Source organism: Papio anubis, chromosome 1, assembly GCF_008728515.1.
Source record: "Papio anubis isolate 15944 chromosome 1, Panubis1.0, whole genome shotgun sequence".
NCBI classification, from domain to species: domain Eukaryota; kingdom Metazoa; phylum Chordata; class Mammalia; order Primates; family Cercopithecidae; genus Papio; species Papio anubis.
The window spans coordinates 122,074,385-122,096,146 of NC_044976.1; the positions used below are offsets into that span (position 1 = coordinate 122,074,385).

The 21,762-nt window shown below is 45.4% G+C and overlaps 1 protein-coding gene and 1 pseudogene across 7 annotated transcripts in view; both read left to right on the top strand.

Moving 5' to 3' along the window:
- Positions 1-21,762, top strand: part of TUFT1 (tuftelin 1) — a 46,204-nt gene that overhangs the window by 1,856 nt on the left and 22,586 nt on the right. For 4 of the 7 annotated variants that reach the window (XM_017951069.3, XM_009181070.4, XM_017950395.3 and 1 more), the window contains 1 exon segment: positions 21,500-21,574. The exons of 2 other annotated variants lie outside the window; for them this stretch is intronic. In XM_017951069.3, coding sequence (XP_017806558.2) covers positions 21,500-21,574 — 75 coding nt within the window. 7 annotated transcript variants of the gene reach the window in all.
- On the top strand, positions 16,111-17,932 carry LOC108581447 (annotated as a pseudogene).

Sequence of the window (21,762 nt, forward strand, 5' to 3'; positions counted from 1 at the left end):
TCTACCTTTCGCTAAGAGGGATAGGGCTTTCCGCCCGGGGGTCACCTCTCGTCTTGGATTTCTCCTTCTTCCCCCTTGTAGTTCTCCTGTTTTCCTTCCTCTATCTGCCTCCCGATAACTTCCTGGGATGGTGTGTTAGTTTTGCTTCCGTCTCCAGCCGCCAGGCCCAGGGATAGTGGAGGAAGGGGAGGGAAGTGACCCAAGCGAGGGCTTCTGGACGGAGAGAGGGTTGCGGAGAAAGGGGGTTTTCTCCAGTGCAGGCTAGTCTACCCCGCTCTCCTCTTTCTCTGGCTCCCAGTCACTGTTCTCCCCACGCTAGCTGACCATATGGTTTTTCCTCTCCAGAGGCTGAGGAGGGTAATTTGTGGCTGTTTCTAGGCTCTGTTGGGGAACTTAAGCCAGATTAGGTGTGTACTATTTCATCAGTTTCCAAGCTATTGTGGGTGGGAGTGAAATGAAAACTAAGGTGATGGGGAACTTGTGTATCATTCCCCCCTCCCACATCTGATTCTGTTACCCTCTGCCTGCCTCATCCTGCTCTTGAGGTAGAGCTAACCCAACTGCAGCTAGATTATGGCTCTTCTTCAAATTCATTTCAGGTTTAGAATACAGTTGGTCATTTAGTTTTGTTCCCAGTCCCCTCTCTGCTTCTGTCCAGGCTATGAGTGTTTTTGCCACATTAAAATACAGATGTTGCTATTGGCCAACCCCAGTTGCCCAAACCCCATTCGTCTGTAGCCTGCCACATCCCCAGCTATGAGACTCTGAAGAGATGGAAGAAATCCATCCGTTATGTGTCAGCCACAAGTCCTACTCCATGCTCTTTGTTTTTAAGCGACGAGGGTCCTGCTATGTTGCAGGAGCTGCAGTACAGTGGCTCTTCACGGGTGCAATCATAGCACACCACAGCCTTGAACTCCTGGCTTCGAGCAATCCTTCTGCCTCAGCCTCCTGAGTAGGTGGGACTTCAGGTGCACACCACCTGTAGCTTCTCTTCCATGCTCTTGCTCTCTCTTTTGGAATAGATGAGGAAAAAGGGCATGAGATAAATAAAGGAGAGGGATGTTTGGGCTGCTTTTTGCTTGCTTGCTATATAGAAAAGAGATGAAAAGATGTCTAAGACCAAGTTGGTACTAGCAGTGTTAATGAAGCATTAACCTCTACTATTTTTTTTTCTTTCTTCCTTTCGTTTCTTTCCTCTTTTCTTTCTTTCTTTCTTTCTTTTTTTTTTTTTTTTTTTGAGACAGGGCCTTGCTCTGTTCCCCAGGCTGGAGTGCTATGGCACAATCTCAGCTCACTGCAACCTCCACCTCCTGGGTTCGATAGATCCTTCTACCTCAGCCTCCCCAAGTAGCTGAGACTATAGGCGCATGCCACCACACCTAATTTTTTTTTTTTTTTGGTAGAGATGGAATTTCACCATGTTGCCCAGGCTAGTCTTGAACTCCTGGGCTCAAGCAGTCTGCCCACCTTGGCCTCCCAAAGGCTTGGGATTACAGGCGTGAGCCACTACATCTGGCCCCTTCTACTCTTTCTTGATGTTTTTGCTATTTGGTGGGGCAGAAAAAATTATTAAGAGAAAATAGTGGACAAGGAATTCAGATGGTCTCCAGTCATGGGTTAGTTTGAAGCTAACCAGAGACCTCTAGAGCAAGGGAGAAAAAGAAATTCCCTTTTATTCCTTTTTTCTGGGCTGAACTTGAGACTTATTTTACTCCAAAGCTGGGAATGAAGTAATCATTGTCCAGATCTGGTCTTGGAGACATTCCTAGGCCCTTAAGGGAGGGGAGGAGATGGTGAACAGTCAGGACACAGGCCTTGTCCTGCATTCCTCTTCTCTGAGCCAACTTGCAGACAGAATTTATGGCTCTGGACAACCCCCAGGAATCTGTCATATGTTCACACCACTGAATGGGTGCTCAATGCATGTGCAAAGTGAGTAAATAAATAAATGAACAGATGTTTCTTCCGGAGTCAGAGTGTAGAGAGTTGACCTGATTAGAGATCCTAGTGTGAGTGAGGGCCCTGGGACTCTGTTGGTATTTCCCCACTAGCCAGGCTGTGTGCCTTAGTGTATCACATGTGGACATGGACACAGGGCCAGTACACTCTCTGGGATGTTTTTATTGTTGGAGGCAGAAGCAGCAGGTACGAGGAGCCAGTGTTTTTCAGAACTGCAGACCATAACCACTAGTGGGTCTGAGATCGACTTAGTAGGTCAGACCAGCATGAAAAAAGAAATAGAATTAACACTCTTAGAGTGTTAGTGAGGATAGACATTTTTGGTAGAACTTTTATTTCAGTTGTGTATATATGTGTGTGTGTGTGTGTGTGTGTGTATTATATATGTACATGTTTGTTTACTGGGTCTTGATGTGAAATATGTTTTTGAGATTGAAAAGTTTTGCAAGCCACTGTAGTAAAAAGTTATATTGGCAAATAAAAGAACAAATAAACACCAAACTCCTTTTTGCTAGGTATTTCTATTAACTTCCTTTGGTTATAAACAACAGAGAATGACTCCAGCTAAACTAAGCAGATGAGGAAATTATTAGAAGGAAATGAAGCAGTTCACAGAATTTAAGGGAAAGCTTAAAAAGCCCTAACCAAGGATGTTCTGGGGCCTGGGTAAGTGGAACAACGGAGGCTTACTACTATTGGTGAATTGGTTCCAGCTGTTTTAGGTCTTTGTGCCATTATGCTCAAGATTCGAGGGAGAAAGTGCCATTGTCCCTTGGCCCCCAGTTGTCCAGAGCGGGACAGGGTTCCTTAATTGATAGGGCCCCCAGATTATAGTGATGGAAGGAGATTCTCCAAAGACCCAAATGTTATCAGTGGAGGGGAATGAAAGCTGTGTGGCCAAAGAACGGATGTCTATGACATTAGACTTTACCATGGATGATCTCTGATTTCATTTCCCTCCTTCCCGCTTTTCCTTTCTTCTTTCCATCTGTCTTTAAGTCACTTTTTTTTTTTTTTTTTTTTTTTTTGAGACAGGGTTTCACTCTGTTGCCCAGGCTGGAGTGCAGTGATGTGATCACTGCTCACTGCAGCCTTGAAATCCTGGACTCAAGGGATCCTTCCACCTCAGCCTCCCAAGTAGCTAGGACCACAGGCATACCCAACATATCTAGCTAATTTTTCATTTTTCGTGATATGGGTTCTCACTGTGTTGCCCAGGCTAGTCTTGAACTCCTGGTTTCAAGTAATCTTCCTGCCTCGGCCTCCCTAGGTGCTGGGATTACAGGTGTGCACCACTGCGCCTGACCTTAAATCACCTTTTCTTTGCGGGGGGTGGGGGGATGGAGTCTCCCTCTGTCACTCAGGCTGGGGTGCAGTGGCACAGTCTTGGCTCACTGCATCCCTCCATCTCCTGGGTTCAAGCAATTCTTCTGCCTCAGCCTCCCGAGTAGCTGGGATTACAGGCATGGGCCACCATGCCCAGCTAATTTTTGTATTTTTGCTAGAGATGGGGTTTCATCATGTTGGCCAGGCTGGTCTCAAAGTCCTGACCTCAAATGATCTGCCTGCCTTGGCCTTCCAAAGTGCTGGGATTACAGGCATGAGCCACCATGCCCGGTCTCTTAAATCACTTTTTATCGAAGGAATATATACGTGTGATTTTAAAAGATCTAATAATATCAAAAGGCTTTTAAAAGAAAATAGCAGTCCCCTATTCCAAGTTCTGCTCCATGGAAGTAATCCACTTTCTACTCTTTTAGCTGTTTTGTGTTTACCTCCATGTTTCTCAATAATATGCTTACCGTGATTTTTCTTGATTTATCAGTTTTAGACATCTGTTGATGGAATTATAGGAAAATCTAGACTCCCACCCCTCACGTGCTTTCTTCCCATCCTCCCAGTGTAATTGTATTACGATTTTTGTTAATGTAATAAACTATAGTTTCTGTTAATAGCATTGTGGTCAAGAGCATGGCTCTGGGCTGAGCTCGGTGGCTTACATCTGTAATCCCAGCACTTTGGGAGGCTGAGACAGGTGGATCACCTGAGATCAGGAGTTCGAGACCAGCCTGACCAACATGGCAAAACCCCATCTCTACTAAAAATACAAAATTAGTGGGGTGTGGTGGTGCATGCCTATAATCCCAGCTACTTGGGAGACTGAGGCAGGAGAATCGCTTGAACCCAGGAGGTGGAGGTTGCAGTAAGCCGAGATCACACCATTGCACTCCAGCCTGGGCAGTAAGAGTGAAACTCCGACTCAAACAAACAAACACAAAAGAGCATGGCTGTGGGAATCTGACTAAGGTGGGCTCTTATCAGGCTTTGATGTCTGCTTTGCCCAAGCTCACTTAGGCAAATTACTTAATTTTTTCGTTTTCAGTTTTCTCACTTGTAAAACTGGGATAATAATTGCACCCTTCTCATAAGGTAGTTGTGAGGATTAAATTAGATAATACATATAAAATATGAAGCACAGTGCTGGCATGTGGTAAGTACTCAGATGTTAGCTATTATTTTCTATTTCTACTGGCTTGGACTAGACTATTTTAACCTCCTTTAAGCAACCAGCCAAGGGATGGAGGAAGAGTCTGGGAAGTCTCTGGTTTGGGCAAGGTTTGCTCCTCCTCATTATGCTGACTTTTGTTTTTTCCTATCTGTTTCTTTCTCGTTTTCTTGATGATCCAGGTTCCTCAACCAGTGGAGGGTCCCAGGGGTGAGAGGAGGGCCTACAGATAGAGCCAGGGTGAAGACCTGAGTAACCTTTGCTAGTCCTGACTCAGCCAGTACTGATCTTACACTGGCAGTGGGTCAGGGTTCATATTTTGGCATCTCTCTCTGGGCATCTTTCCTCTTCTTTTTTAGACCTCACGACCAAGGCAGCTGGTGTCCCCTGCTGCTCTGGTTTCTTTAAGTAATATATAAGTTTTATCTTTCCTTAGAATATTTGCATTTTTTTTAATCCTCTCTCTCTCTTTTTCTTTTTCTTTTTTTGGATTTATCTTGTCCAGAGAGGTTCTCTCAACACCTGGGTGGACTCAGAATTTTTTTTTATCAGCTGCAATCTGAAGACTTGTCTTTACCACGGAATAGGTGACATTCCTTTAGGACCTCAGAAGCTCAAGTAGTTTAATACCAAGTCTTTCCAGAGCCTCACTCTCTTATTTTTTAAACTAGAACTGTGATTTATTGAAGCCTTACCATGAGCTTCATATAATTTTTTATGAACAGCTTTATTGAGATATAATTCATATACCCCATTTAAAGTATATAATTCATTGGTTTTTAGTATATTCACAGAGTTGTGCAATCATCAATAAATCAATTTTAGAACATTTTCCTTACCTTATAAAGAAATCCTGATCCATTAGCAGTCACTCCCCATTTCCCCCCAACCTCCCTCAGCCCTAGGCAGCCACCAGTCTACTTTTTTTCTCTGTGGATTTACCTGTTCTGGATATTTCATATAAATGTAATCATTGGTATATGATCCTTTGTGACTGGCTTCTTTTATTAGAATGATGTTTTCAAGGTTCATCCATGTTGTAATGTGAATCAGAACTTCATTCCTTTTTATGGCTGAATAATATTCCATTATTTAGATGTATTACAACAGTGTTCGTCATGGATAAATGTTGGTGGACATTTGGGTTCTTTCTGCTTTTTGGCTATTCTGTATAATGCTGCTACGAACTTTGGTGTACAAGTTTTTGTGTGGAAATATATTTTCATTTCTCTTGGAGAGGAATACCTAGGAGTGGAATTGCTGGGTCAGAATATTTGCATTTTAAAAGAGGATTCATCTGGAGCCATTGCTGCTTACTCCAGAGGAATGAATGTATTCTAAAACATGGAAGTGCTGGTTCTGTGACATCTGAGTGTAGGGGAAACTGCTGGGCAGAGGAGCCTTTCAAGTTTGGTGGCTGCCTGTTCCTTCTACTCATGAAACTTGCCCTACACTCAGCCCATAAATTTCTCCTCACACCATCCCATCTCTCCCATTTATTGCCAGGTTCTTACTTTCAGGAGCATTGCAGCTGATGTCAACAAGCCTGCCAGGAATTTGGGGAATGCTGGGCTTTGCCAGAGAAGGAAGGATCTCCTCTGAGCGAGGAGAGTTACCTCATCATCAGGCATTTGGCGCTAACATTTGCCCATAGTTCTCCAGGGTGGAGGGGGGTGTGTACCCAGATGGTTTCGGTTCCACACACGTGTGCTCAGAGAGGTGGGATGAGCTTCCTTGCCTGCTAGTAATTATGGCGCATGCCTCTTTGGGTCAAGGTGCAGAGTCTTATGAAATACCTTTGTTTTCCAGGGGTTGGGAAGGTTCAGTTGCGGAAATAGGTATGTGCCAGGAAGGCTTGTGGCCCAGATTTAAGCCTGGCCAGCAGAGGCAGGAAGCAGAGGAGAGAATATAGGGAAGGAAGGGGATGAGGAAGGAAGGAAGAAAAGGGACATAGTTTTCTTGGGTCTGGGGGCACAGAAGCAAAAATCACTAAGCAGGTAGTCAGAGCCTAGAGAGGGCAGAGTCACTCCCTTTGATGCAGAGGGGGCACTGAGGAACTTGCCCTTTCATTCCAGGTTTGCTGGTCGCTAGGTAGGTGTCCTAGAGAGAGACTGGCTCAGCAAGTGGGTGTCTCCTTCAGAGCTGGTTCAGGAGCTCACTTCCCTCTATGGACACACAGTCACTGCTCGGCCCCATTGTTTTCCTTTGTTAAGGCTCCAAGTAATGAGAAGGGCTGCCTCATGTAGGGTGCCACCTCAAATCCTTTTTCTCATTTCACCTCACAGTAACCCTGGTCAGCCCTCTACATAGTGCCTGTCCAGCCCATGCCTCTGGGTAGGCAGCCACATAAAAAGCAAACACCTGTTTTGTTGGCTAATATGGGGAGGAAGAAAGGGAGTGAATCTTTGTGTCCTATTCCACAAAGGGCCATCTCTGGCTTAGGCAGCACTGCAGAAGGCAGGACCACGTACCTGAGACTGATGAGCTGAGTCGGGTGCGAGCCTCACTCAAGGAGAGGGTAGGCACCCACCTATCCCATCCGGCTCTCTTCTTTGACTTTGTGGGGCATCCTTCATCCTGATCACTTGGGTGCCATTGTTACAAGGGGCTAACTGTTCATATTTTTCTTGGGTTTTTTTTTTTTTGACACGGAGTCTCGCTCTGTCACCAGGCTGCAGTGCATGGCCCGATCTCAGCTCACTGCAACTTCCACCTCCCAGGTTCAAGCGATTCTTCTGCCTCAGCCTCCCGAGTAGCTGGAGCTACAGGCATGTGCCACCACGCCCAGCTAATTTTTGTATTTTTAGTAGAGACGGGATTTCATCCTGTTGGCCAGGATGGTCTCAATCTCTTAACCTCGTGATCCGCCTGGCTCCCTAAGTGCTGGGATTACAGGCGTGAGCCACCACGCCTGGCCTTCCATTTTTCAACGTGGGGAAACCGAGGTGACTGCTCCTCCAGCAACTTGAAAGGCCATGTACACTTGGGGTGGGAAAGTGGATGGGATTGAGGGACAAAGTGAGGAAAAAATGGGATACAGGGTGAAGATGAATTAAGGTTGCTGGTTTCCAGCTCGGGGACAATCTCTACTTCCTTTGCTTCCTCTTAGAAAGAACACTTGACTCCTACCCAGTCCTAGTGACCCCTGTAAAACCTGGGGAGTGAGAGCTGGGGCAATGCAGGCTTTTCCCTATTCACATGAGCCTGTGGTGTGAGAACTCTGCGCCTCTCTCCTTATCTCTCTGGGGCCTCCCTGTTTATCTCCTTATCTCTGCTATGGCGTCTTGATCTCTAACCCCTCAGCTATGTGTTTACCCCCTCCCTGCTTTGAGGAGTGAGTCACAGCCGGAGATTTGTTTGAACAGAGTGGTGAGGCTGCCTATAATTTGGAGGTAGCTGGGCTTCTCCCAGAAATGTTTATGAGGTTAGAGGCTGCTTACCTTATGATTAGCACTGCTCCTTTTTCCCTAGAGAAGAAGGCCTCACTTCTCATCTTGCCTTTCAGAGTCCCCAGTGGAGACCCCCCCGCCAGATATTTTTGGGGTGTTCCTAAAGCTCCCTGGAGCCTGCTCACAATCCTGAGGAAATGCGAGCCTGCTCCAGAAAACAACGAAGTGCACCAAGCAGAGAGGAGCCCCAGGATTTGCTCCTTGACTCTGGGTTGGGGGTGCAGGCCGAGGTCTGTGGCCTTGTTGACTAAGATGCATTCTCCGGTTGTGGAGGATGAGGTGCCAGAGAGAGAGAGCACTGGGTTTTTCATCAGCTCCATTAGACAATTTACTTCATCCACGCTCTTCCTTTGCAGACTTTACAGAGCTACTTGGGAAAGTAATGCTGCTTCATCCTTGTGAAGAGATTTGTGGTTTGCAAATCACTTTTACATCATTCTCTCACATCTACCTAACCTTTCTAAAATGTCGGTGGTGGTATTATCACCCTCATTTTACAGACAGAAAACTGAGACCCAGAGAGATTGAGTCATTTGCTCAAGGATTAATGGTCATCATCCCGCCTCTGACTTCAAGTTTAGTACTTTGTTTTGAGACAGAGTCTCGCTGTGTCACCTGGGTTGGAGTGCAGTGGCATGGTCTTGGCTCTCTGCTGCCTTGACCTTACAGGCTCACTTGATCCTCTCCCCTCAGCTTCCCTAGTAGCTGGGAGTACAGGTGTGCACCACCACGCCAGGCTAATTTTTGTACTTTTTGTAGAGACAGGGTCTCCTTATGTTGCCCAGGCTGGTCTCAAACTCCTGGACTCAGGTGATCTGCCTGCGTGGGCCTCCCAAAGTGCTGGGATTACAGACTTGAGCCAACATGCCTAGCCAAGTTTAGTACTTTTTCTTTCCTTCTCTTTATATGTTTTATTACATAAGTGTCACAGGGCTCACTGCACCTTTCTCCTTATCTCCCTGGGGCCTGCGCCTCCCAGGTTCAAGCGATTCTCCGGCCTCAGCCTCCCAGGCAACTGGGATTACAGGCTCCCACCACCACACCTGACCAGTGTTTTATATTTTTAGTAGAGATGGGGTTTCACCATGTTGGCCAGGCTGGCCTTGAACTCCTTACCTCAGGTGATCCACCTGCCTTGGCCTCCCGAAGTGCTGGGATTATAGGCGTAAGCCACTGCCTGGCCCAAATAGCTTTTTTTTTTTTTTTTTTTTTGAGATGGAGTCTCACTCTGTCGCCCAGGCTGAAGTGCAATGGTGTAATCTTTGCTCACTGCTTCCGCCCCTTGGGTTCAAGCGATTCTCCCGCCTCGGCTTCCTGAGTAGCTGGGGTTACAAGCATGCACCACCAGGCCCAGCTAATTTTTATATTTTCAGTGGAGACAGGCTTTCACCATGTTGACCAGGTTGGTCTCAAACTCCAGACCTCAAGTGATCTGCCCGCGTTGGCCTTCCAAAGTGCTGGGATTACAGGCGTGAGCCACCGCACCCGGCCCCAGCTTGCTTTTTTATTTAACATTTATTTTGAGATTTATTCATGTCAATGCATGTTGCATAGTTCATTTGTTTTCACAGCTGAATAGTGGTTCATTGTACTAATATGTCAGGGTTTATTCATTCATTTTCTAATTAGCCAGGCATGGTGGTGCACGCCTGTAGTCCAGCTGCTTAGGAAGCTGAGGTGAGAGGATCAATTGAGCCTAGGAGGTTAAGGCTACAGTGAGGCATGATCATGTCACTGCACTCCAGCCTGGGTGACACAGTGAGACCCTGTCTCAAAAATAATGAGGATATATAGTTTAAAAATTCGTTTTCTTGTCCATGGGCCATCTGGGTGGTTTCTGGTATTTTGTTATTGCATGCAATGCTGCTGTGAACATACTTCTACATGTCTTATCTTTATATTTCTATAAATGTAATGAAATCCTCCCAAAATAGCTCATTAGCATTTTAATTTGCATTTTCCTTATACTGGTGAGGTTGAGCATCTTTACCATTCCATTAGCCACTTGTATTTTTTTTTAGAGTTGCCTTCTTAGTTTTGCTCAATTTTTCCTTGACTTTCCTCTGCTACTTTTCTGTTTCTGCTTTTTTCAGTTTTCCATACTGCTTCTCTAAACTGAAGAGCTGGAGTTTCTCAAAGGGAATTGGGAAAATCCCTGAACGTATCACCTGGAACTCATGCAACACACATTTTTTTGAGAACCTATTCTAGACCAGGCGTTGTGCTAAATAAGCTATCCATGTCTTCAAGGAGCTTGATTTTATTAGGGGAGATGAATAAATAGTTACAAAAGAATGGGCTCCTTGTTAAAGTGGGAGATATGTAGGTTGCAGTAGGTGCTCTGACTGAGAGAGAAGTGCTGAGATAGGACCCTCAAAGAGGAGATGCCTTGAAGGCTGAGCAGGAATTCTCCAAGGAGGCAAGGGAGGAGAGGATACCCTGGTCGGAGAAAGCAACATGTGCACCTCTGGGGAGGTGGGAGCACGTATTGCACTGGAAGACCCGTTAGCAGAAACAGACTTGGATTTGGATGCCTTCTACGATTGGATCAGGAAAAAGTTGGGGACAGTTAGAGTGCAGGGTACATTGGGGTACTGGAGGGAGTCAAAATATTTTATGTGGTATAGACTGTGATAGTCCTGATCGTAAGGGGACTCTAATACCATAATAAGGAGTTTTTGATTTTTTGTTTTTAAAAACATTTAATAATAACATATATACAGAAACATACATACATCACAAATGTACAGTCAAGTAATTTTCACAAACTAGACACATTCCTGTAAGCAGCACCCAGATCAAGAAACAAATCATTACGGGCACTACAGAAGCCCCCTCCTGTCCCCTTCTAATTACCACCTACCTTCACCCTCAAGGGTAACCACTGTCCTGACTTCCAAAGTGCATATTACATTAGTTTTGCTTATTTTTGTGCTTTTTATATAAGTGGAATCATATAGTGTACTTTTGCATCTGGATTCTTTTGCTTAACGTCTTTGTGAGATTTACTGATGTTGCATGTACAGTGCTTCGTTCTTTTTCATTGTTGTACAAAGTTCCATTGTATGAATATATTGCAACTTATTCTACTCTTGGTGAACATGTGGGTAATTTCTAGTTTGAGGCTATTATGAAAAATGCTACCGTGAACTTTCTAGTATACATGTTTTTATGGGAAACATATGTATGTGCCAGGGCAAAGGGAAAGCCTCCTCTTCACCCTTGGAAGTTTTGCTGAAAATCACTGACAAAAGATAGATTAATAGGAAAAAAGGGCTGGGCGCAGTGGCTCACACCTGTAATCCCAGCACTTTGGGAAGCTGAGGCGGGTGGATTACCTGAGCTCAGGAGTTCGAGAGCAGCCTGGCCAACATGGTGAAACCCCGTCTCTACTAAAAATATAAAAATTAGCTGGGCGTGGTGGCACACACCTGTAATCCCAGCTGCTTGGGAGGCTGAGGCAGGAGAATTGTTTGAGCCTGGGAGGTGGAGGTTGCAGTGAGCCGAGATCGTGCCACTGCACTCCAGCCTGGCCGACAGAGCAAGAGAGGCTCTGTCTCAAAAAAAAAGGAAAAAAGGCATACACATTTATTTGATCATATTTTTAGGTGACATGGGAACCTTCAGAATGAAGACCCAAATGTGCAGAGGAAACCGTCCATTCTTTTTTAATTTTCAATTTTTATTATTTTTAGAAGCTAGCCTTACTGAATCAGAAGCAGGCCATTCTTAGATTTCAAAAAGTATAGACAGCTGTGTAGAAATATGATTGGACAAAAAGGGTATGATCTAATGCTAAGAGACTAAGTGGGAAACCCAGCAAGGCCTGTTTGTCTAGATTCTTCTTGGCCTCTCTAAGCATTCCTTCTGGGTATGAGGCAGGACCCTCTCTGGAATGGGGGTCTTGTGACTTAAAATCAAGCAAGGTGGGTCAGAGAATTTTTTTTGTTTTTTTTAATTTTAGATGGAATCTTACTTTTGTCACCCAGGCTGGAGTGCAATGGCACGATCTTGGCTCACTGCAACCTCCACCTCCCAGGTTCAAGCGATTCTCCTGCCTCAGCCTCCCAAGTAGCTGGGACTACAGGCATCTGCTACCATGCCTGGCTAATTTTTTCATTTTTAGTAGAGACGAGGTTTCACCATGTTGGCCAGTCTGGTCTCGAACTCCTGACCTCATGATCCGCCCATGCCTCCCAAAGTGCTGGGATTACAGGCGTGAGCCACCATGCCCAGCCAGATAATTTATTTATAGCTAGTTTTTAACAGAAAGAGAGGTGGAAAGTCAGAGTAATAATTTTAGGTTTTATGGTTGGCTTTGGGGAAAAGGGGTTCTGGTTTCTATGACCCGCCTTGAGAAGAGAGATTCTAGTTTCTATGGCTAGCCTTGGGACGGTGAGGGGAGGAATGAAAGGCCAGAAAAGAGGTCAGGAGAAAGTGAGAGAAAACTTTTTTCTTCCAAGGCCTTCATTTTGGGGTATCATATTCTGAGATCCTACATTTGTGTTTCTGTTGGGTAGAGTAACTAGTGGTGGAATTGCTGTGCCTTAGAGTACTTTTGTGTTCATCTTTGGTTGATGCTTCTGAATTTTCCAGCGATTGTGATACTGTGCAGTCCCAGCATCAGTGTCTCAGTGTCGGTTGTTCCACATCTGCTGAACACTTGTTTTTTTTTTTTTTTATCCATTTCGTGTTAGTCATTCTGATAGGTATTTTGTGGCATTGTTTTGTGGTTTTAGTTTCCAGTTCTTTGATAATGCCTGATTAAGTTGAACCCCTTGTCATATGTTTGTTGACTATTTGGGTATCCTCATGATGATGTATCTGTTGGCGTCTTGTGCCTGTTTTTCTATTGGTCTGCGTGTCTGGCTGGCTGTCTCTCTTTTTTTCTTTAAGTAAACATTTTATTTTGAAATACTTTTAAATTTACAGAAAAGTTGCAAAGATAGTACAGAGAACTCTTGTATACCCTTCATCCAGTTTTCCCACAACGTGAACATCTTCGGTCACCATGGCACATTTGTCATATGAAGAAATTAATGTTGGTACAATGCCGTTCACAAAGTTGTAGACTATTTGGGTTTCACTACTTTTCCCACTAGTATCTTTTTTCTGTTCCAGGGTTCAGTCCAGGATCCCATGTTAGTCATTTTGTTTAGTAGAATTCTTTATATATTCTGGACATCTTTTGTCAGTTATACATATAGTGAATTTCTTCTGCTCTGTGGGTTGCCATACACTCTTTTTATTATTATTATTATTATTATTATTATTATTATTATTATTGAGACAGAGTCTTGCTCTGTTGTCCAGGCTGAAGTGCAGTCGTACAATCTTGGCTCACTGCAACCTCCGCTTCCCGGGTTCAAGCGATTCTCCTGTCTCAACCTCCTGAGTAGCTGGGACTACAGACACGTGCCACCACGCCCGGCTAATTTTTGTATTTTTAGTAGAGACAGGGTTTCACCATGTTGGCCAGGCTGGTCTCGAACTCCTGACCTCGTGATCCACCCACCTTGGCCTCCCAAAGTGTTGGGACTGTGAACCACTGTGCGTGGCCCCCCCCTTTTTTTTTGAGACAGAGTCTCACTCTGTTGTCCAGACTGGAGTGCAGTAACATGATCTTGGCTCACTGCAACCTCTGCCTCCAGAGTTCAAGCGATCCTCCTACCTCAGCCTCCTGAGTAGCTGGGACTACAGGCGTGTGCCACCACTCCAGGGTAATTTTTGTATTTTTGGTAAAGATGGGATTTCAGCATGTTGGCCAGGCTGGTCTCAAACTCCTGACCTCAGGTGATCCACCCACCTTGGCCTCCCAAAGTGCTGGGATTACAGGTGTGAACCACCACACGAGCCCTCTCAGCAGTGTATTTTGATGAATAAAAGTTCTAAATATTGGCCGGGCGCGGTGGCTCACGCCTGTAATCCCAGCACTTTGGGAGGCCGAGGCGGGCGGATCACAAGGTCAGGAGATCAAGACCACGGTGAAACCTCGTCTCTACTAAAAATACAAAAAAATTAGCCGGGCGCGGTTGTGGGCGCCTGTAGTCCCAGCTACTCGGGAGGCTGAGGCAGGAGAATGGCGGGAACCCGGGAGGCGGAGCTTGCAGTGAGCTGAGATCCGGCCACTGCACTCCAGCCTGGGCGACAGAGCGAGACTCCCTCTCAAAAAAAAAAAAAAAAAAAAAAAAAAAAGTTCTAAATATTAAGGCCGGGCATGGTGGCTCACACCTGTAATCCCAGCACTTTGGGAGGCCAAGGCGGGTGGATCACATGAGGTCAGGAGTTCCAGACCAGCCTGGCCAACATGGCGAAGCTGTGTCTCGTCTCTATCAAAAATACAAAAACTTAGCCAGATATGGTGGTGCATGCCTGTAATCCCAGCTACTCAGGAGGCTGAGGTAGGAGGATCACTTGAACTGGGGAGTCAGAGGGTGTGGTGAGCCAAGATCGTGCCATTGCATTCCAGCCTGGGTAACAGAATGAGACTCCCTCTCAAAAAAGAAAAAATTATAAGGCATACACTAACATTTTAATAGTGGCTGTTTCTGGGTGGCAGGATTATAAATGCTTATTTTCTTCATTATATTGTTTTTGTCCCTGAAAATACTTGAAGGAATATGCATTCCTTTTTATTTTTTATTTTTTTTAAAGAAAAATATAATTATAGGTCGGGCATGGTGGCTCACACCTGTAATCCCAGCACTTTGGGAGGCCAAGGCAGGCAGATCATGAGGTTGGGAGTTTGAGACCAGCCTGGCCAACATGGTGAAACCTGTCTCTACTGAAAATACAAAAATTAGCCGGGCGTGGTGGCAGGTGCCTGTAATCCCCGCTACTCGGGAAGCTGAGGCAGGAGAATCGTTTGAACCCGGGAGGCAGAGGTTGCAGTGAGCCGAGATGGTGCCATTGCACTCTAGCCTGGGTGACAGGGTGAGACTCCGTCTCAAAAAAAAAAAAAAAAAAAAAAGAAAAAAGATAATTGTAGATTCACATGCAGTTATAAGAAATAATAGAATTCCCATGTATCCTTTATTCCATTTTTTCCAGTGGTAACATCTTGCAAAACTATGGTACTCTATCACAACCAGGATATTGGCATTGATACAGTCAAGCTATGGAACATTTCCATCACCATAAGGACCCCTCATGTTGCGCTTTGAGAGCCACACCCACTTCCCTCCTGCCCCTACTTTCTTCTTAACTCCTAGTAACCACCAATCTTTTTCCCATTTCTATAACTTTGTTATTTAAAAAATGTTACACAAGTGAAATTATACAGCATGTAAACTTTTGTGATTGGCTTTTTTCACTCAACAAATTCGCTGCAGAGTGTTGTTGCATATGTCAGTAGTTTGATCCTTTTTGTTGCTGAGTGCTATTCCACAATAACGGATGTACCACAGTTTGTTTAACCATTTCTCTACTGAAGGCATCTGGGTCGTTTCTAGTTTTTGGCTGTTACAAATAAAGCTGCTTTTTCCCTTTCCTTTTACCTTTCCCCTTCCCTTCCGTTTCCCTTTCCCTTTTCCCTTTCCCTCCCTCCGTTCCCTTCCCTTCCTTTCCCCTCTCCCTCCCCGTCTCCTCCCTTCCCACCCCCCCGACTCCTGTCCTCATGGTCCTACTCTGTAGCCCAGGCTGGAGTGCTGTGGTGTGATCACAGCTTACTACAGCCTCAACCTTGCCAGCTCAAGTAATCCTCCCACCTCAGCCTCCTGAGTTTCTGGGACAACAGGCACACAACTCCATGCCTAGATAAGAAAAAAAAACATGTTTTTTTGAAGAGAGGGGGCAACTTTCTTGCCCAGTCTAGTCTCAAGCTCCTGGCCTCAAGCAATCCTCTCACCTTGGCCTCCCAAAATGCTGAGATTACTGGCTGGGCACAGTGATTCACGCCTGTAATCCCAGCACTTTGGGAGGCAAAGGAAGGTGGATTACTTGAGGTCAGGAGTTCGAGACCAGCCTGACCAACATGATGAAACCCCCTCTATACTAACGTATGGAAATTAGCCAGGTGTTGTGATGGGAGCTTGTAATCCCAGTTACTGGGGAGGCTGAGATAGGAGAATTGCTTGAACCCGGGAGGCAGAGGTTGCAGTGAGCCGAGATTGCGTCACTGCACTCCAGCCTGGGCGACAGAAAGAGAATTCGTCTCAAAAACAAAACAAAATGCTGAGATTACAGATGTGAGCTATGATGCCTGGTTCTGTTTTTCATTTATCTGTTTTCTTTTTCCTGCCTTCCTGTGGATTAATTGAGCACTTTTTAAGATTCCATTTTTATTCATTTGTAATGTTTTTGAGTGTTATATGTTTGTATAGACTTTTTAGTGGTTGCTCTAGGTATTATACATTATGTATATATAGGTTATCACAGTCTACTGGTGTTGGCATTTTACTAGTTTGAGTGAAGAAGAGAAACCTTTCCTTCCTTTATATCCCTTTACCGTCTCCCATTTATGATACTAGATATTTAATAGTATAATATTATCATATTTAAATATTTTCTCTGCATACATTTAGAACCACATCAGACATTGTTATACTTTTTGCTTTAATCATCAAATGTAACTTAGAAAACCTAAGAGGGGCTTTCCAGCCCCGGCCCCAGCCCCTACAGCCACCAAGATGTTGATGCCTAAGAAGAATTGGATTCCCATTTATGAACTCCTTTTTAAGGAGGGAGTCATGCTGGCCAAGAAGGATGTCCACATGCCTAAGCACCTGGAGCTGGCAGACAAGGATGTGCCCAACCTTCATGTCCTGAAGGCCATGCAGTCTCCCAAGTCCCGAGGCTACGTGAAGGAACAGTTTACCTGGAGACATTTCTACTGGTACCTTACCGATGAGGGCATCCAGTATCTCTGTGATTACCTTCATCTGCCCCGGAGATGGTGCCTGCCACCCTACGCTGCAGCCACCAGAGACTGGAAGTCCTCAGCCTAAAGGTCTGGAGGGTGAGCGACCTGCAAAACTCACAAGAGGGGAAGCCGACGGAGATACCTACAGGCGGAGTGCTGTGCCCCCTGGTGCCGACAAGAAGGCTGAGGCTGGGGCTGGGTCAGCAACGGAATTCCAGTTTAAAGGTGGATTTGGTTGTGGACGTGGTCAGCCACCTCAGTAAAATTGGAGAGGATTATTTTGCATTGAATAAACTTATAGCCAAAAAAAATTAAAAAAAAAAGAAAAGAAAAGAAAAAGAAAACCTGAGAGGGGAAGGAAATCTTGTTGTATTTACTCATCTTTTTTCTACTCATGTTTCTTTCTTCTCAATATTTCAAGTTTCCGTTTTTTTTTTTTAAATCATTTTCTTTCTGTTTAGAGAACTTTTTCAGCCATTCTTTTAGTGTAGGTCTGCTGGTGGGAAATTCTCCTAGTTTTCCTTCATCTGAGAATGTCTTGATTTCCCCTTCATTGCTGAAGGATATTTTTCTTTGTTATAGGATTCTGAATTGAAAGTTCTTTTCTTTCAGCATTTGAAAAATAGTATGCCACTTCCTTCTACCCTCTGACATTTCCGATGAGAAATCTGCCATTATTCACATTGTTTTCCCCTCAAAGGTTATTTTTCTCTGGTTTCAAGATTTTTTCTTTGTCTTTAGTTATCAGAAATTTAATTATGATCTGTCATGGCATGAATTTCATGTTTGCTGTGTTTGAAGTTTGCTTGGCTTCTTGAATCTACAGGTTTGTGTGTTTTGCCAAATTTTGAAAGGTTTTGGTCATTATTTCTTTGAGAACATTTTTAACTCACCCTCTTTCTTCTCTCTACCTGGAATTCTGATGGCTGGATGGAATCATCTCTCAGTGCCCCAACCCAGCCTAGTTGTCTATGCTCTTCCAATTGGAATTGCCTGGGTTTACGAAACAGACCAGACTGGACCTTTGTTAGCTAATAACCCCTTTGTTCTGACTGAAGGATGCCCTGCCTTTTCCCAGCCTGCCTCCAGGTATGGGGAGATAGTGTTCTTTTTTTTTTTTTTTTTTTCCCCTCTTTGAGATGGAGTCTTGCTCTGTTGCCCAGGCTAGAGTGCAGTGGTGTGATCTTGGCTCCCTGGAACCTCCACCTCCCAGGTTCAAGGGATTCTCCTGCATCAGCCTCCCTAGTAGCTGGGATTACAGGTGCCTGCCACCACACCCGGCTGAGTTTTATATTTTTAATAGAGATGGGGTTTCACCATGTTGGCCAGGCTAGTCTCAAACTCCTGACCTCAGGTGATCCACCCACCTTGGCCTCCCAAAGTGCTAGGTTTACTGGCATGAACCACCCCACCCGGCTGAAAGAGCGTTTTAATAAAAGTGCGGGTGTATCCTGGGAAGAAAGAATTGTCAGCCATTCTGGCTATTTTGAAATCATTTCCTCTTCTTTCTTTTATAATATTTTCTTGACCTAGATGTCGTAGAGCATTCTCTGTGCATTCAGAAAATACCTTTGCGAAGCGCTGTGGCATACAACAGCTCTCAAGGAGTTAACAGAAGGGGTAATTCTTCACAGAACACAAATAACTGAGAGGCAGATGCCATGGGAGGCCTTGTGACGCTGTGGGAGCTCCAGGAGGGGAAGACGTGTTTCCCACAGGATACAGGGTAGCATCTTGGAAGATGAGGCATTTGAACATGAACTTGAGGAACTTGCAGATGCCCTAGGTGAAAATGGGAAGAATGGATATTTAAGGCACAGGAAATGATGGGAGCAAAGACACTGAAGTTGGAAACCATTGAATGTATTGGATAGGGCACTGAGAGATGGTAGCAAGAGGTGTGAGTTTACCCAGACTGTGGAGGGCCTTGCATGCCACTCTAAGGATGTGGCTTTTATCTCATAGGAATTAAGTGTTTTCATAAAACCAGCTACTTTGTTAGGGTTGGGAAGGTTTAAGGGCCATTGTGACAGTGTCTTCTGTCTTTCCTACTTTTGGATTCACTTCAAGAAGTGGGAGGATGTTGATGTTTCAGTGCTACCCTCCTGTTTGACAGAGAGTAACCTCCATACATTTTCTCATTTTCTTTCTTTCTTTATTATTTTTTTTGAGATGGCATCTCGCTCTGTTGTCCAGGCTGGAGTGCAGTAGTGCGATCTCAGTTCACTGCAGCCTCCCCCTCCCTGGTTCAAGGTATTCTCCTGCCTCAGCCTCCTGAGCAGCTGGGATTACAGGTGCCCACCACCATGCCTGGCTAATTTTTTTGTATTTTTAGTAGAGATGGGGTTTCATCATGTTGGCCAGGCTGGTCTCGAACTCCTGACCTCAGGTGATCCTTCCACCTCAGCCTCCCAAAATGCTGGGATTATAGGCATGAGCCACCACACCTGGCAACATTTTCAAGTAATATTCAACAAAAAAACCCTCAGCTGGGGGCCGGGCACAGTGGCTCATGCCTGTAATCCCAGCACTTTGGGAGGCCAAGGCAGGAGGATCACAAAATCAGGAGGTCAAGACCAGCCTGGCCAACGTGGTGAAACCCCGTGTCTACTAAAAATACAAAAATTAGCCAGGTGTGGTATTGTGTGCCTGTAATCCCAGCTACTTGGGAGGCTGAGGCAGGAGAATTGCTTGAGCCCAGGAGGCGGAGGCTGCAGTGAGCTGAGATCGTGTCACTGCACTCCAGCCTGGGAGACAAGAGCAAGACTCCATCTCAAACAAACAAACAAATAAACAACCCTCAGTTGGATGGTAATATACCCATTTTACAGATAAAAACACCAAGAGCTAGGCCGGGCGCGGTGGCTCAAGCCTGTAATCCCAGCACTTTGGGAGGCCGAGACGGGCGGATCACGAGGTCAGGAGATCGAGACCATCCTGGCTAACACAATGAAACCCCGTCTCTACTAAAAATACAAAAAAATTAGCCGGGCGTGGTGGCGGCGCCTGTAGTCCCAGCTACTTGGGAGGCTGAGGCAGGAGAATGGCGGGAACCCGGGAGGCGGAGCTTGCAGTGAGCCGAGATCGCGCCACTGCACTCCAGCCTGGGCGACAGAGCGAGACTCCGCCTCAAAAAAAAAAAAAAACAAAACAAAACAAAACACCAAGAGTTAAGTATCTCACCAAAGACTGATTTCTTCTCCGCCAAGTTGGAAGGTTATCTTCTCCAGACATTTGGAAGGTTAAGAGGGTTCCTTAAAACCTGTCTGTTACCGGTAAGATGTTTTGATGACCAAATGACCTTAAGATCACTTTCATTCTTGGGTAGCCCAGCACCTATTTCTCTTCATTGTCTGGGAGAGGCATATACTCCATCCTCATGCTGTCACAGAATGGAATCCAGAAGGAGCCTGAGATATACTTGGTCCAACTCCTTATTTTTCCAGTGTGAACCGGAGATCCATAGTGGCTAAGCCCCTCATTCACTTCCATGCATAGTACAGGTGATCTACTCTGCCTTGTTAGTTTTCTCTCAACGTTATCATCTTCCCAATCTACAGGCCCCTAGTTTTCCCTCCTACCACGTTTTTTCCTTTCAGGTTTTAAATTTTCCCCACAAAGTGTTGTGTTTGTTTGTTTGTTTGTTTTTGTTTTGTTTTGTTTTTGAGGCGGAGTCTTACTGTGTCGCCCAGGCTGGAGTGCAGTGGCGCAATCTCAGCTCACTGCAAGCTCTGCCTCCCGGGTTCATGCCACTCTCCTGCCTCAGCCTCCTGAGTAGCTGGGACTACAGGCGCCCGCCACCAAGCCCGGCTAATTTTGTTTTTGTATTTTTTAGAAGAGACGGATTTCTCTGTGTTAGCCAGGATGGTCTCGATCTCTTGACCTCGTGATCCACCTGCCTCGGCCTCCCAAAGTGCTGGGATTATAGGCACGAGCCACCGTGCCCAGCCTTTTTTTAAAAAAACCTTCTTTGAAGCCCGGGCAACATGGCAAAACCTCATCTGTACAAAAAATACAAAAATTAGATGGGCATATTGGTGCACCTATAGTCCCAGCTACTTGGGAGGGTGGATCACTTAAGCCTGGGAGGTCGAAGCTGCAGTCACACACATACACACACACACACACACACACACATATACTTATTTGACTTATGAAAGAAAACCTGCTTTATTCTTTGAAATTAGGCTGATCTCTAGATGAATACCTGTTATCTTGCCTGCTTTCACTTGGATAATTTCTGTGTGGCTCATAGAAATGGGAGTTTGAATTCAGGTATTTTCTTACAGTTTAGTTCAGGAAGAATATGCTAGTCTTGTAAAGTGCATCAATAACTTGCTGGCTGGTTGTCAGGAGCAGAAATTCTGGATTGAGGATGAGCAGTCCAGGAATGACCTCTCCACAACCAGAGAAAGAAGAGTGCATGCAATGTGTTGCCTGTTGTCCAAGAACCAGGGTAGCCCTGCTGGGGCCGTACAGAGCAGTGTGCCATGTAGTCCTTGTTGTGAAAGAAAGGACTGTCAGATGGTCCCAGAGTCACTGCCCCAAACACCTGATTTTGGGCAAGGTAATGCTGCCTCCCTGGACTTGTTTTCCTAGTCTGTGAAGTGGTGATGACAAGGCCCGCTCCACAGGGCTGGCAGAAGCACGCGTACTGGTAGCACTTTGTACCTGTAGACTGTAAAGGTGAGGGGTTATTGTTGCTGTCATTGTCATTATTAGGGCAGCGTGGACATTCTCAGGCTGACTCTCCAGGGTGAACTGACAGGAGATGAACTTGAACACATAGCCCAGAAGGTACTGCAGAATTCTGGTGGGCAAGGCCCCCTCCCCACACCAGTGCTTCCTTGCTGCTGGCCTCTTACCCTAGTACTGCCTGGAGCTGACTCTGGTGACGCGAGCGTGGGAGTCCCTCCTTTCAGCAACATCCAGCTTGCCTCAGCCTTGTGCACTGCTTTGGGGCAGGAGGAGTCCCCCACTAAAAT